The following is a 13,523-nucleotide window of genomic DNA, read 5'->3' as shown; positions in this document are numbered from 1 at the left end:
AGGAACCCTGGCTTCACATATGCATCATTCACACAACTGATTTTAAACTAAATTCAAAGCTTCATTCTCCCTCTCTCTGCCTTTTAAGGATAAACTAAATAAGTAATACCTCTTGAGTCTGGAAAAAAAAGCTGAAAGGATACGATAAAAAGGATGGAATCACTCACAAAATCCTCAAATATCTGAACTATGAAGAGACAGTTGAAGTTTGAAAGATATGTTAGACAAACAAAAGAATATTCTGTATAACAATTTACAAACTTAGAGAACTCATCAATGAGTCCAAGTTTTTAAAAACTGGATCAAAAAAAACCTTTAAAAATTCCAAAAGATGGATACTGGGGAGATGTTGCAGGTATATCCTTAACTCCCAAACTTATCATAGAGGACAGTCTACAATAGTTCTCTTCAAAGTGTGGTCCAGGGTCTGCTACCAGTCGGCAATGAGATAAGTAAAGAAATTGAGAGTAAGCATTTAGAAACTTTTATGGTAATCCGACAGAGTAATTTTGTATCTGCTGAGTCAAATGAAATATTGGGGACTGTATTTTATGAGTCTGTTTAATTTTTTAAATTGCCTCTTATTAGTCCATGATGGATTGCAGCAGAGGAAAGGAGGAGAAATTAGTCCTTTACCACAAATTTTTGAAAAAAGGACCTAATACCATATGGAAATTCCCAGGCTTTTGAAAGAAAAGAAAATTAACACCGAGTGTAAATATTCACGTGTATATAACAAAATATCACAGAATACAAATTAACACTGGACTTGGTTTAGATTTTAAAATTAAGCTTTAAGCATTGTTTGCTCTATTGAATTACACAAGACCCTTGCTACATGGGAGTAAACATGCTATAAATAAGATAAGCCTCATCTCACATGGCAAGCATTAATATAGGGACAGATTTGGGGCCAGCCCCGTGGCCTAGTGGTTAAGTTTGGCATGCTCTGCTTCGGCAGCCTGGGTTCAGTTCTGGGCATGGACCTACACCACTCATCAGCGGCCATGCTGTGGCAGCAACCCACGTACACAAAATAGAGGAAGGTTGGCAACAGATGTTAGCTCAGGGCAAATCTTCCTCAGCAAAAAGAGGAAGATTGTCAATAGATGTTAGCTCAGGGCGAATCTTCCTCAGCAAAATAAAATTAAATAAAATATAGGAACAGATTTTAACTGTAATCCTATAAATTATTCTACTAACTATGCTAAGGAAAATACTAACTGATGTGTCACTGATTAAAAAATCTTTAATCAACAGTTGAAAATTGTAGTTAAAAATAGTCATTAATGTTTTCTGGTTTAAATTACATAATTCAAGGTAACAAATTTATATTTATACTGAAATCTATATATTTTCAAGAGATAAAACATATAACAATGAATATATCCACAAATAAAATAGAATAGTATTTCTATTTCTGTTCTATGAAACAGTATAGGACAGTATTTTTACATTCATAAGAAAAATAGAATAGTATTTAATCACTCTCTTCCTTCCCTGCTACGATTAGGAGCGGCAGTCTGGGACCCTGAGCATCCCCACACGCTTTTGCTGGTGTGCCACGAATGCAAGATCCTGAGCACTCTTTCCCGGGGCCATTCCTCAGGGTTGTGTATGCAGTGAGCAACCTTGAAGGGTGAGGTTACGTCTCCCTCAGAAGTCAGCTTGCTTCTGCTTATTAGAAAAGCAACAGATCCCTCAGTGTTCCTCTCCCATAATGCAATCCACTGTACATGTAGGCATTCATCTAGTCCTACCTGCGTGGCTCCCATGGGACTTGGGGCACTCGAACCTGGCATGAACATGAACCTCTGGCTACTGCGTTTGCCCTGAGTAATAAAGTTGTCCTCTGCCTCTGTCCAAGGAATTCTGTGTCTTCTGCCAGCATCCGTGAAACATTAACAGGCCTCCTTGGTAGCTTGAAGAGGGGTAAAATCCCAGACTCTTTACTTGACAAATAGCACCTCCCACTACCTAACACACTATAGGCAGTATTTACCTGTTTAGTTCACTTCACTGTCTGTCTCCCATATTAGACGCTAAACTCTAAGGAGGTAGGGATTGTCTGTTTTGTTTACTCTTATTGCCTTAGCACCTAGAACAGGCCCTGGCATAGACTGGATGCACAATAAATATTTGTATAAATATTGCAAAAATATTTATTCAAATTCATTGTATAAATATTACATCAGTATTCAATAAAATCACTCAATAAATTATGTTGACCTTCCATCATCAAATGCATTTTCACTCAATTTCTGCTGTATGTATGTTTATTTCCTTATGAAATTAGTTCCTTATCAGTAACTCACTGATTAATACATTAGACAACTGATTTTCTTTTAGTAAGAGTTACTTTTTAATGTCACTCATGAGAAAGTAAATATACAAAAGAAACTGAATTAAAACAAAAAGAGATGGGGCCAACCCGGTGGCACAGTAGTTAAGTTCGCACACTCTGCTTTGGTGGCCCAGGGTTTGCCGGTTTGAATCTCGGGCACAGACCTATGTGCCACTCATCAAGCCATGCTGTGGCAGCATCCCACATACAAAATAGAGGAAGACTGGCACAGATGTTAGCTCAGGAACCATCTTCCTCAAGCAAAAAGAGGAAAATTGGTAACAGATGTTAGCTCAGCGCCAATCTTCCTCACCAAAAAAAAAAAAGAGAGAGCATGACATGACAATGCTAACTTTATTTACTGAGTACTTCTGTTCTCCAGATTCTGTACTATGTCCTTTATACACATTATTATTTAATCTTCACAATAACCCTTTAACATAATTATGATTATTCTCATTTTACAGATGAAGAAACTGAGGTTAAATAACTTATTTCTGGTCAAATGACTGGTATGTTGGAGCCAGAATTTGATTCAACCCAGTCTGATTCTAGAGCCTGTGCTTTTAACCAGTATACTTAAAGCAGAAGCAATAATTTGAAGGGCTTTGAAAACTGGAAAAAATTAAGTAGTAAAATTAGTAAAACCTTAAGCTTTGTAGTCCAATTAAACTATCATTTGGCATATTTTTTATTCAGTTTTTTAAAAAGAGAGAAACCACATAAAACAGGCTTAAATCAAGAATATATTCATAAAACAAATTTCCACAGTATATTCTGAGATTGTTTGGCCTGCTTTCATCTATCTGTATTACAATAACATAAATACTATAAAAATCAAACCTCTCAAAAATGGACAGATTTTCAGGAAATCCATCCTAGCCAACAGACAATTGATACTGAGCCAGTTTGTAAGCATTTCCAGAGGCTTGGTTGATGTCTTACATATGGATCCTTCCTGTAGTTTTAAGCTGGGCCATTAATCTGTCTTACTCAATGCTCCATGATACTTTTACTTTGGCAAAGTGGAAACATCTACTGCTTAGAATCTCTGCCTTAGAGAGTTAGTATTTTAAATGGCCGCCCCCCTCGGGGCACTGCAGGATCTCCTCCATTCCCTACATGCTTGGTGCTCAGCCACAGCAGCCATTTCCCTAATGTTCTGAGTTCTTTCCTTCTGCTTCTGCCTAGAATGCTTTTACCCCAATCTGTCTGGCATATTCCATCAACAAATGACTCACCTTTGTACCTCCAGTTCTAGGCACACATTAGGCTCTCAATCAATAGCAAATGAGTATAAAATTTACAACTAGGCCAGGAATGTGAACTAATTCATTTCAGAAAGATTTTTAATGAAGTTAGAAGCCAACCAGGTAAAGCCTAAGTCATTAAATAAAAACAATAATAATAAATCAGAAAATTGCATTATTACATTTTTCCAGTTTACCACAGCAAGCTCTGCAAACTAACTAAAATGCATGAGACTTTGCAAAGCTACTTGTTCTATTTCAGCATATCTTAATCTATAATCAGGTACAGATGCTGAATTTTACACAGTTGCCTTGAACTGAATTTTTAGCCAGGCTTTTTGATCCTTGGGCTCTTGACCAGTAGGTAAGGAATCAACTAAAGACTCACGTTTGCCCTCAAAGCTTTCCTAAACAAATTCAGCCTGCAATTACTTTCTCCTTACTTAGGATTTCTTCAGTGCTTTGGAAACCTAAAGCAAGTCATTTACACTTGGTTACAGACTGTGTCACATAAGCATTATCTCATCCCTTTAATGCAGTGTACTATATAGTTCCTAAAACATGGATTAAGAAAAAATGCATTTTGTATCCTTCCACAGCATCTAATACATTGCTGATCCCATAGCACTGAGCAGCAGTCATTAACAGTGTGGGGTTTGCAGTCAAAGAGACTTGAGTTTTAATCCCAGCTCTGCACTTCCTAGCAGTATGAGGAAGTTACAGAACTCTCCACCTCATGTATACAGTGGAGGTAACACGCTCACAGGGTTCGTGTGAGGAACAAGTGAGATCACACATGGAAAGCACTTAGTGCGCTGCCCAAAACACGCAAGTGCTCAATAGGCGGTAGCCACAATTATTCCATAATTCAGAATCAATGTGAAAAATGGCCTACGGCCTTCCCTCTGCTAAACGATCCATAGTTTTGAGCTTCTCCTCTCATTTATCATTAAAAAAGATTTTTTTTCAGAGTTCCTGTTTCTCCTATGCAGCAATAAAGTGAGGCTATAAAGAATGAGCAGACATGGGAAGCCAGAGCTGAGAATGAGCCAGTGGGAGTCAGTTCTTAAAGTGGCAGAGAGGGGGCTAAAGGGACACAGGAATAGTGAATGGAGTTCCTGCTTTGTGCTTTGTGCACCATCTCCTGGTGTCTAAGAAAGAGGCATCAGAGGCATACGCATCATCTGATGCTCAGCACTAACATTTACAAGATGCTTTTACATTATCTCACCAATCGTTTACCACAGCTGAGAATCTCACAATGACCTGTTGGTGGTGACTATTGTAAGGGGTCCCACATTTTGGGCATATGAAGATTTGACCAAAAGGGACCTTTAGATTTCACAGCTCATTATTTTATTACATAAGTCAAATGCTGTTTATTTGAGTACTGCATAGCCTTTTTCTATATTATTCAGGTCCCTTATCTTTCTCCTGTCTAATGTAAACTTGGGCTAGTAAGTTGGAGAAGGGGAGAAAAAAATAAAATTATTATCAAATATGTAACTATTTATAATATGCAGAATACCTAAAAGACTTAAATTAAGGTGTAGCATTTATGAATGCTCCAATAAATTAAAAGATAATTTAAATTCCTGATTGAAGCTTTGTCCCCCTTACTATGGGTAAATGAAGTATGACAGAGTGTGAAAATTAATTCAGTTATATTTTAAAACATACAACTTAAAACACATACTTACTTTCCAAACCTCAGCACGCCTGAAACATAAGTCTGCCAATGAGCACAATAAAACATGAACATCCCAATAAAAGAGCAGAAAAACAACCAGTCCGGATGAGTTCCTAAGCGAACAGCAACTGAAGCTCCAACTGCCATAAATACTGAAAGAAACAAGGTTTAAGAACGATTAAATATTAAAAATTGTAATGAAATAACTGCCACGTACTGTTTAGAAATACTGAATTTTAAGGTATGTAATCTTGGCATTAAAATAAGGTACACTAAAAAAAATTAATTCTTGGACATACTTTTAAAATACACTATGCAAGTTTGCTCCCAAATGGACCCTATCCAAAAAACTGACAACTCAAACAGCTCAGTTCATTTTAGTTTTTAAGCCATCATTCAAAAAACACCAAATCACTTACAGATAAAAACCTCTACTAACTTACCTGTGGAAAGAGAGTCACAACCATGGTCAAAAAGTTCCCCTAAAGGCGAACAAGAATTTGTTCTTCTGGCTTGTTTCCCGTCAATAGCATCCAGTGACTGGTAGATAAAGAGTCCTAGTGCACATAAAAGGTATGTCCAGTATGGTGCCTAAAAATAAATGAAAATAATAAAGTCCGTTAAGTGACAATAAGCAAGCTTCTGTTTGAAAATAGCTCAATCTAAGCCAATTGACAAATTTTCTTGTGTTCACACTTTATATTATCTCAATATATTATCAGGGACATTCATAATCCTCCTTCTACAGATGAGAATTAAATTGAGAAGTCAAATGAATTGCTCTAAGTCATCTCGGTAGAGGGTCATAGAAGTCCATACTGTGAGAAGCACAAAGTTAAATGACCAAACGAGGATTAGGACCTGATTTTGATTCCTAGTCCACAGCTCTTTTAATATAATACTATTCATATATGGCACTAGATTTGAAATTATTCAGTAAGTCTTTGCTATGAAAAAAGACCTCAAAGACAAACCACAAACCCCTGCTTCCATTCATGATGGAGTATCGGGGGACTGAATTTCCTCTCCCACCGTTTATAACCAGAAAAGCAATAAAATATAGGATACGACAGTTTTCAGACTTTGTAGGCAGTGCAGCACTGTGATTCCTGACAGAAGCAAAACAAATGAGATGAGCCCTATGACTGCTCCAGCCTACAGCTTATAGGCTGTTTCTCAGCTACAGTTCAGGAATGGGGATCCCAAACAGAGCCCAGAGATCTTGCTGTGTTGAGGAGAAATGTAGCAGATTTCAGGGAGGTCAAGGAAGCTAGAATTTGTGAAGCAGAGCACTGGAGAAGAGGAAGCCACACAGCAGAGGGGCACAAGTTGTGGAGATCTACAGAAGGGTACCTTTGAGTCTTTGGCTGAGAACTGACCTGTGCCTGAATGAGACAAAACTACTAGCCAGGGCCAGGAAAAGAACCACTGGAAAGCTCAAGGCCACACAATTCTTGAAGCCCACACGAGTCTGGGATCATTGATATTCCCACCAGGCAGAGCTGAAAGACCTAGTATACCTAGGGGACTGGGTAGAGGTCTCAGACGTGTATTACCATAGCAGGGGGGATAAATTAGCCCTAGATTAAAGGCTTCTCTGCACAGCCCTAACAGACTTAAAATCCAGCCTCAAAAGGGTTGGACTGATTCTAGGTAACTTAGCTACAGCCAACACAAAGTACATCTTAAAAGAAAAAAATCTAGTACTCAAAAATGTAAGAGTCACAATGTTTGGCATCCAATCAACAATTACTAGCCATTCAAAGAAGCAGTGGAATATGATCTACAACTAGCAGTAAAATCAATCAATACAATCAGACCCAGGAATGACGTGGATAATGGAATTAGCAGATGAGGACATTTTAAGTTACTATAAATATGCTTCATATGCTCGAGAAGGTGGAAGAGAACATGAAAGACTCAAGTAAAACCTCTAGAAATGAAAAATACAATGTTTAAAGTGTAAAATATACTAAATGAGCTTAACAGCATATTAGACACTGCAGGAGAAAAGATCAGTGAACTGGGAGACTACCACTGGAAACTATCCAGAATGAGGCACAGAAAGAAAAAAGACTAACAACAATTGAATGGGGCCTCAGTGACCTGTGGGGCAGCAGAAAGCAGTCTAACACGTATGTAATTGGTGTCTCAGAAGGAGAGAAGAGAGCGGGTAGGACATGAAAAATATAAAAAGAAATAATGGCTGAAAAATTCCAAATTTGATAAAATCCAGAAACTCCTATCTGGGAAGCTCAACAAACTCCAAGCAGAATAAATATTTTTTTTTAAACCCACTAAGGCATATCATAATCAAATTAATGAAAACCAGTAATAAAATCATAAAAGAAGCCAGAGAAAAAAGACACATTACATATCGAAGGACAGACAATAACGACAAAGGAAAGAGTCAGTAAATTTGAAGAGGGATTAATAGAAACAATCCAATGTGAACAAGAGAGAGAAAAAAAGATTTTAAAACAACCATTCTTCTCTTTCAGCACTTTATAAATGTATTCCACTTCCTCAGAGACCTGTGTGATGGTAGCAATGGTCAACCCAGAATTCTATGTCTTAGAGAGGAAGGAAAGCAAAATTGTTAAGAACTAGAGTTTTTAAGTTAGATCTGTGTTTGAGTCCTTGGCTCTGTCATTTAATAGCCAAGTGACGTTGGGCAAGTCAGTTAAGCTTTGGTTACTTTATCTGTAAGATGTGAATAATACTTACACTGTATCTGATGAAAAAATCCTTAAGATAGCTCTTTACACAGAACCCAGCACATAGTATGTGCTAATAAAGGTAGCTATTGTCATTAAATTGTGTTTTGCATACTTTTCGTGGCAAATATAATTTTTAAAATACCAACCCATGTATGGTTTATGTGGTACTTCTACAAATATCCAATCAAACTGTTCTCCCATTCCTCAATCTTCTAAGTAAATACAAGCTGAAGTTATTAAAATTTCTGGAATAACATAAAAAGTCATTTTCTTCTTACCATCTATTTTCCATCAAATACTATTACCCTAAATGATAAACTTCTGAAAGTAAGTCACCTACCTGAGAGAGATTCCATTTCTCCATTCTATGCACAGCACCTTCTAATATTGAAAATGTGGAGCTTCTCAAGAAGCACTCCCAAAGAGCCACATTAATAAAAGCTTAATTCTGACCTCTGATCTGGGAGACTGGCTGCAGGCAAATCTAAAGGTCAAGGCATCAATGGAAATCTATACTGAAATAAATTTGGGTACTCCTGGCCACCACAGTTGGGGTGACTCTGCCCCTCATTTAGAAAAGAAATGAAGACTGGCTCACTTCTTTAAAACTATTTCCCTAGGATACTAGAGGAGTCAAGATTTATAGTATAAATAGGTAAAGACAGACAAGGGGAATTTAAACAGGGACGAGAGAGAGGAGGTCCAGGCAGAAACCTAGCAAGAGGCCTAAAAGTGAAAGGCTGACTCAGAGTAAGTGCCCAGATCCGTGTTTCTGGAACAGAAGATCCACAGGTAATTCTAAGAGAGAAGATTGGAAAGGTAATAACGTTTCTTAAACAGTACAACAAAGGGCATTTTTTTATGCATTATTTTATTTGATATAGCAATTCACAGAGACGGGGCAGGCATCATGTTCTTTCTATTAAAGATGAAAGTGAACCTTAGGGAGGGGTGACACTCACATCAGCACAAGCAGCTAGACTGGGTCTGGGTCTTCTGACTTGCCCTGCGATATGAGATCTGTCATGCTGCAGGCTACAGACCGGATGGAGCTCCTCACCTGGGTTCTTATGTCACAGACCCCCTATTCCTTCCAACCCGCTGAGAAGCACTTTCCTGCTCACACAATGCAATTTCAAGTGCAGGGAGCCCTGGGAAATGGCTGCGAGCCACGTGAGGCTTCCTTCCTTAAGAAAAGCATACTGGGGCTGGCCCCATGGCCGAGTGGTTAAGTTTGTGCGCTCCGCTGCAGGCGGCCCAGTGTTTCGTTGGTTCGAATCCTGGGGGCGGACATGGCACTGCTCATCAGACCACGCTGAAGCAGCGTCCCACATGCCACAACTAGAAGGACACACAACGAAGAATATACAACTATGTACGGGGGACTTTGGGGAGAAAAAGGAAAAAATAAAATCTTTAAAAAAAAAAAAAAGAAAAGAAAAGCATACTGGTTCACCAGTACCTGGTCACTCATTTTCCAGTCTTCCCAAGGCCTCAGGAGCCCGACCTATCTTCTCTTTTCCCTGCTGTCAACACCTCCATTCCCACCTGGAAGCTGCGAAATAGTTTGCAAATGTTCAACTTCTTTTCTAACCTGTTACCTCTGCAAAACAAGTTCAGGTTGAAAATCTCCTTGGCCCAGCACAGAGGCACGCTTCCTTCCAGGAGTCTTCCCCAGAGGTAGTTACAGACTTCTGGAGGAAGCAGATCTACAGAGCCACCCCAGCTCAATTCTAGCTTTCAGGTGAAGTTATTTTCAAAAATTTTAAATGTAAGCATGGAAAAAGTAGACTTGGATGATGAATTATAGAGTCCTAAGTGTCAAAACTGACTTGAGTGGAGCCATTTTAAGACAGAGATGGAAGTGACTTTCCAGAGAAACTGCCTTGCCATCTTGAACTCTGGACTGGGCCAAAATGGCAATTGTTTTACCAGCAACCGTTTGAGAAGTCAGCAGGAGAACAGACATCCTGATCACAAAGACTGAGGATTGTGGACTTTCTGATGATAGAATCAATAGTCAATCAATGGTTAGCCAAGACTAGCTCTCTGCCTCCGATTCCAATTAAAATTCTTTGTAATACAACCTCCCTTCTTTGCCTTTAAAAGCCCCTGACTTTTACTCCCCAGTGGGACACTATTTGGGTTTCTACCTGAATCTGTGCTTCCTAAATTGCAATCTTTGATCCCCAATAAACGCTTTGCCTCTTAAACTAGTTTCTGTTTTGAACGTTGACATAAGCAATGTATCAGAAGACTTGTATAGAAGACTTCTATATTCCAAAAGGTAGAACTTCTCCAGGTCATATTGGATTCTTAACATTTAAAGTTTTTAATTATATAATTTTCATATTTGTATGCTTTAAGATCAGAATTTAACGATATGTCACAGAAATCTTTCCAGGCCAAACATCAAGCTCTACTTTATTCTTGTAAATCACTGCATGGTATTCAATTATGTGGATATACCACAATTTAAGTAATAGCTTTACTAATGAGGAGTCTTACATGATTTCAAGAAAGATTATATAAGTTTATTTTAGAAAACAAAATAATTGCTAAGAATCAATCATAACTCCTAGTCATAAAAAAAAACAAAACACTCCACTAATAAGTTTAAATTGCTTTTCAGTTACGCCACTGAAAAAGAGCTGTATAAAAGTAAGAATTTGAGGGGCCGGCCCAGTGGCACAGGTTAAGTTCATACATTCTGGTTTGGTGGCCTGAGGTTCGCTGGTTTGGATCCCGGGTGTGGATCTAAGCACTGCTTATCAAACCATGCTGTGGCAGGCGTCCCACATATAAAGTAGAGGAAGATGGGCACGATGTTAGCTCTGGCCAGTCTTCCTCAGCAAAAAGAGGAGGATTGGCAGCAGATGTTAGCTCAGGGTTAATCTTCCTCAAAAAAAAAAAGTAAGAATTTGGGAAATTTTACTTTTTTCTAGTTACTTGAATTATAAAATGCTATTATTCATTATAGAGTTAGAGAAACCAGAGATCTGAACCAGACCAAAAGGCAACTGTTCTTCTTGAAAATAACTCTGGGGACCAGCCCCATAGCTGAGTGGTTAAGTTTGTGTGCTCTGCTTCAGCAGTCCAGGGTTTTGCCAGTTCAGATCCTGGGCATGGACACAGTACCACTCATCAAGCCATGTTGACACTGCATCCCACATACCACAACCAGAAAGACCTACAACTAGAATATACAACCATACACTGCAGGACTTTCGGGAGAAGAAGAAGGAAAAAAAGAAGATTGGCCACACATGTTAGGTCGGGTGCCAATCTTTACAAAAATAACTCTGGGTCAGAGAGAACACTCTTATAGATCAACTGTTCACCCTGGGTATCAATCCTCTTTTTCTATGCATGCTTGAAAGAGCATACACATCAGAAAAAAGAAGAAAAGGCAAGACTAAGAAAGTGATCAATGAGCATATCTCTGCTCACTGGACAAACTTCTTAGGTCTTCTGTAAATGAAAATGCTACATAGATAGTCTCCAAGGCCCCAGCCTTCGTATTAGAACATAATCCTCTCAAAGGTACGAGGCACGTTTTTGTTTTTAAAATCTGTACCTACCATGGGAGCTAAATAACTAGATGACTAAAATCAACTGGAGATGTAACTGTCTCCTATCAGGTAATGGTTTCCAAAGGGAAGGCTCCATGCAGAGTGCTTAGGAGTGTGGCCTCTGGACTCTAGCTGCATCCAGATCCTTGCTTTGCCATTACCAGCTAAGTGAATTGGATGAGTTACGTAACCTCTCAGTGCCTCAGTTTCCCTTTATGAAAAATGGAAATAATCACTCTTCCTGTCTCATTGTGAGAATTAAATGAATTAGTACATATTAAGTGCTTAGAAAAGTACCTGGCATATGGAAGGAACTCAGTATATTTTAATTATTATTATATAATTTATATTAATATTAATATTTATATTAATATTGTTATATAATACTAGATAATTTTAGATGATTCATGAGTAAACTTTTCATTTTATTATTTATGTCTCTATTTTAATGTATTTTGGAAAAATTAATATATTTTTAAAAAATAGCTAGCATAGCTATCAAATCTATGATTTTACAGATATTAAGGCTTAGAATGAATCTAAGTCTTTAAAAAGGAGTAGATTTAAAGTTGATGTAAAGAAAAATAGTAAATAAAAAATAGTATAGGTAACACACAAAAGCAAAAATCTTCCCAAATTAAAATTTAGGAAATACTAGACCTATACAATGCCTATATATGAATTTTTATACTTAAAAAATGCCTCTTTGCTTTAAATGGCCTTGAGTGTGAGTTGACACATATGCAAAAGGTATTACATAACCAGTAACTATTGGTCAGCTGGTAACAGGGAGATTTCAATTATTATTTTCATTATCCAAACATCAATTGGACTTCTCTCTCCATAAAAATAGAAACTGCATTTATAAGAGGTAGAAAGGAAGGGTGATTCTAGTAATTGTTAAAAGAAAATTCATGGAGTTTCTAATAGACCATGAATGTGACACCACTCGAACCCATATTATGTGCCTGTGATACAGTTAAGACGTTGTTTACTCTGAGTCTGTGCCCGATGGGCATGTCCTTGTTTACAGAGAGAGGGCTCCCACCTGAGGCCTGAAAGGGACCAGAGGCGGTTGCTGGCCAGGAAGGGTAAGATCATTCTCAGGCCAATCAGGAAGGGTCCTACGTGGCTTACTGGTTTCAACCTGGACTTTTGGCCTCAGTTCTGGTTAGAGGCCAGCATTTGAGAACAGCACACCCATTTTCTGGAAACGAGTCAGGGTGAAGCTGGGGAAGGCAAGCAGGCAGTTGGCACAAATGCAGTCCAGCCAGCACTTTAGGGCCAAAGGGGCTTTCTCATGACATTAGAAACCTATAGTACTTTGAAAGGTAGTTTTCCTTCTTTTTATATTTTGTGTGAATAATTTTCTTTCTAACCTCCTTTAGCACTTACTGGAGTTCTTGTTGAAAATGCCAGCCTCTCTCCGTGCTAAGGGGAACAGGAAGGGAGAGGGGTTTGAAGAGAATCTCTGGGCCAGATCTGCTACCATCATCAAGTCTACTGGATGCTTTCACATCGGTAACTTCACAAAACCCACGTGGTTAGAGCCTTACACCCAGGTCAAATACACCACGAGTGGGATTTAAAGCTCCTCCCATACACCACAGTGTCTTGTTTCAGCCACACATAAACCAGAATTCTGAAGAAGCAGCAGCTTATTCCTTGGGAATAAAGTATAGGAAAGCCACAGGAATCAAAGGGACAAATCCCAAAGCAAAACCACTCCACATGATGAAGAAATGACAAGCAATAGGATATAATGGAGTATATAAGGAAGCCATTCGCTTTAAAACTAATTCGGCCTGACCTTGTTCTTCCAAAAAGGTCTGACGTGGCTTGTTGAGCGCGCTTTGTACATCTGTTTTAAACATTTCCAATGTCTCAAAGACAAGAATGATGCCCTTCATGACAGAGATATGGCTTCCCTCCATATTGGCATTTCTT

At 38.4% G+C, this 13,523-nt stretch overlaps 1 protein-coding gene across 3 annotated transcripts in view; it reads right to left on the bottom strand.

Annotated features, from left to right (window-relative positions):
• CHPT1 (choline phosphotransferase 1) overlaps window positions 1–13,523 on the bottom strand; it is a 31,318-nt gene that overhangs the window by 12,651 nt on the left and 5,144 nt on the right. For all 3 annotated transcript variants that reach the window (XR_011534598.1, XM_070599787.1, XM_070599788.1), the window contains exons 2-3: window positions 5,728–5,875; window positions 5,295–5,436 (exon numbers count right to left, since the gene is read on the bottom strand). Coding sequence is in view for 2 of the 3 variants with exons in the window: in XM_070599787.1 (XP_070455888.1) it covers window positions 5,295–5,436; window positions 5,728–5,875 (290 nt within the window). In the remaining variant the exon portion in view is untranslated. The remainder of the gene's footprint in view (window positions 1–5,294; window positions 5,437–5,727; window positions 5,876–13,523) is intronic.

Source organism: Equus przewalskii, chromosome 29 (assembly GCF_037783145.1).
Source record: "Equus przewalskii isolate Varuska chromosome 29, EquPr2, whole genome shotgun sequence".
Lineage (NCBI taxonomy): Eukaryota > Metazoa > Chordata > Mammalia > Perissodactyla > Equidae > Equus > Equus przewalskii.
The sequence above is the reverse complement of the archived record's forward strand: the minus strand, read 5'-3'. Positions and strand labels throughout refer to the sequence as shown.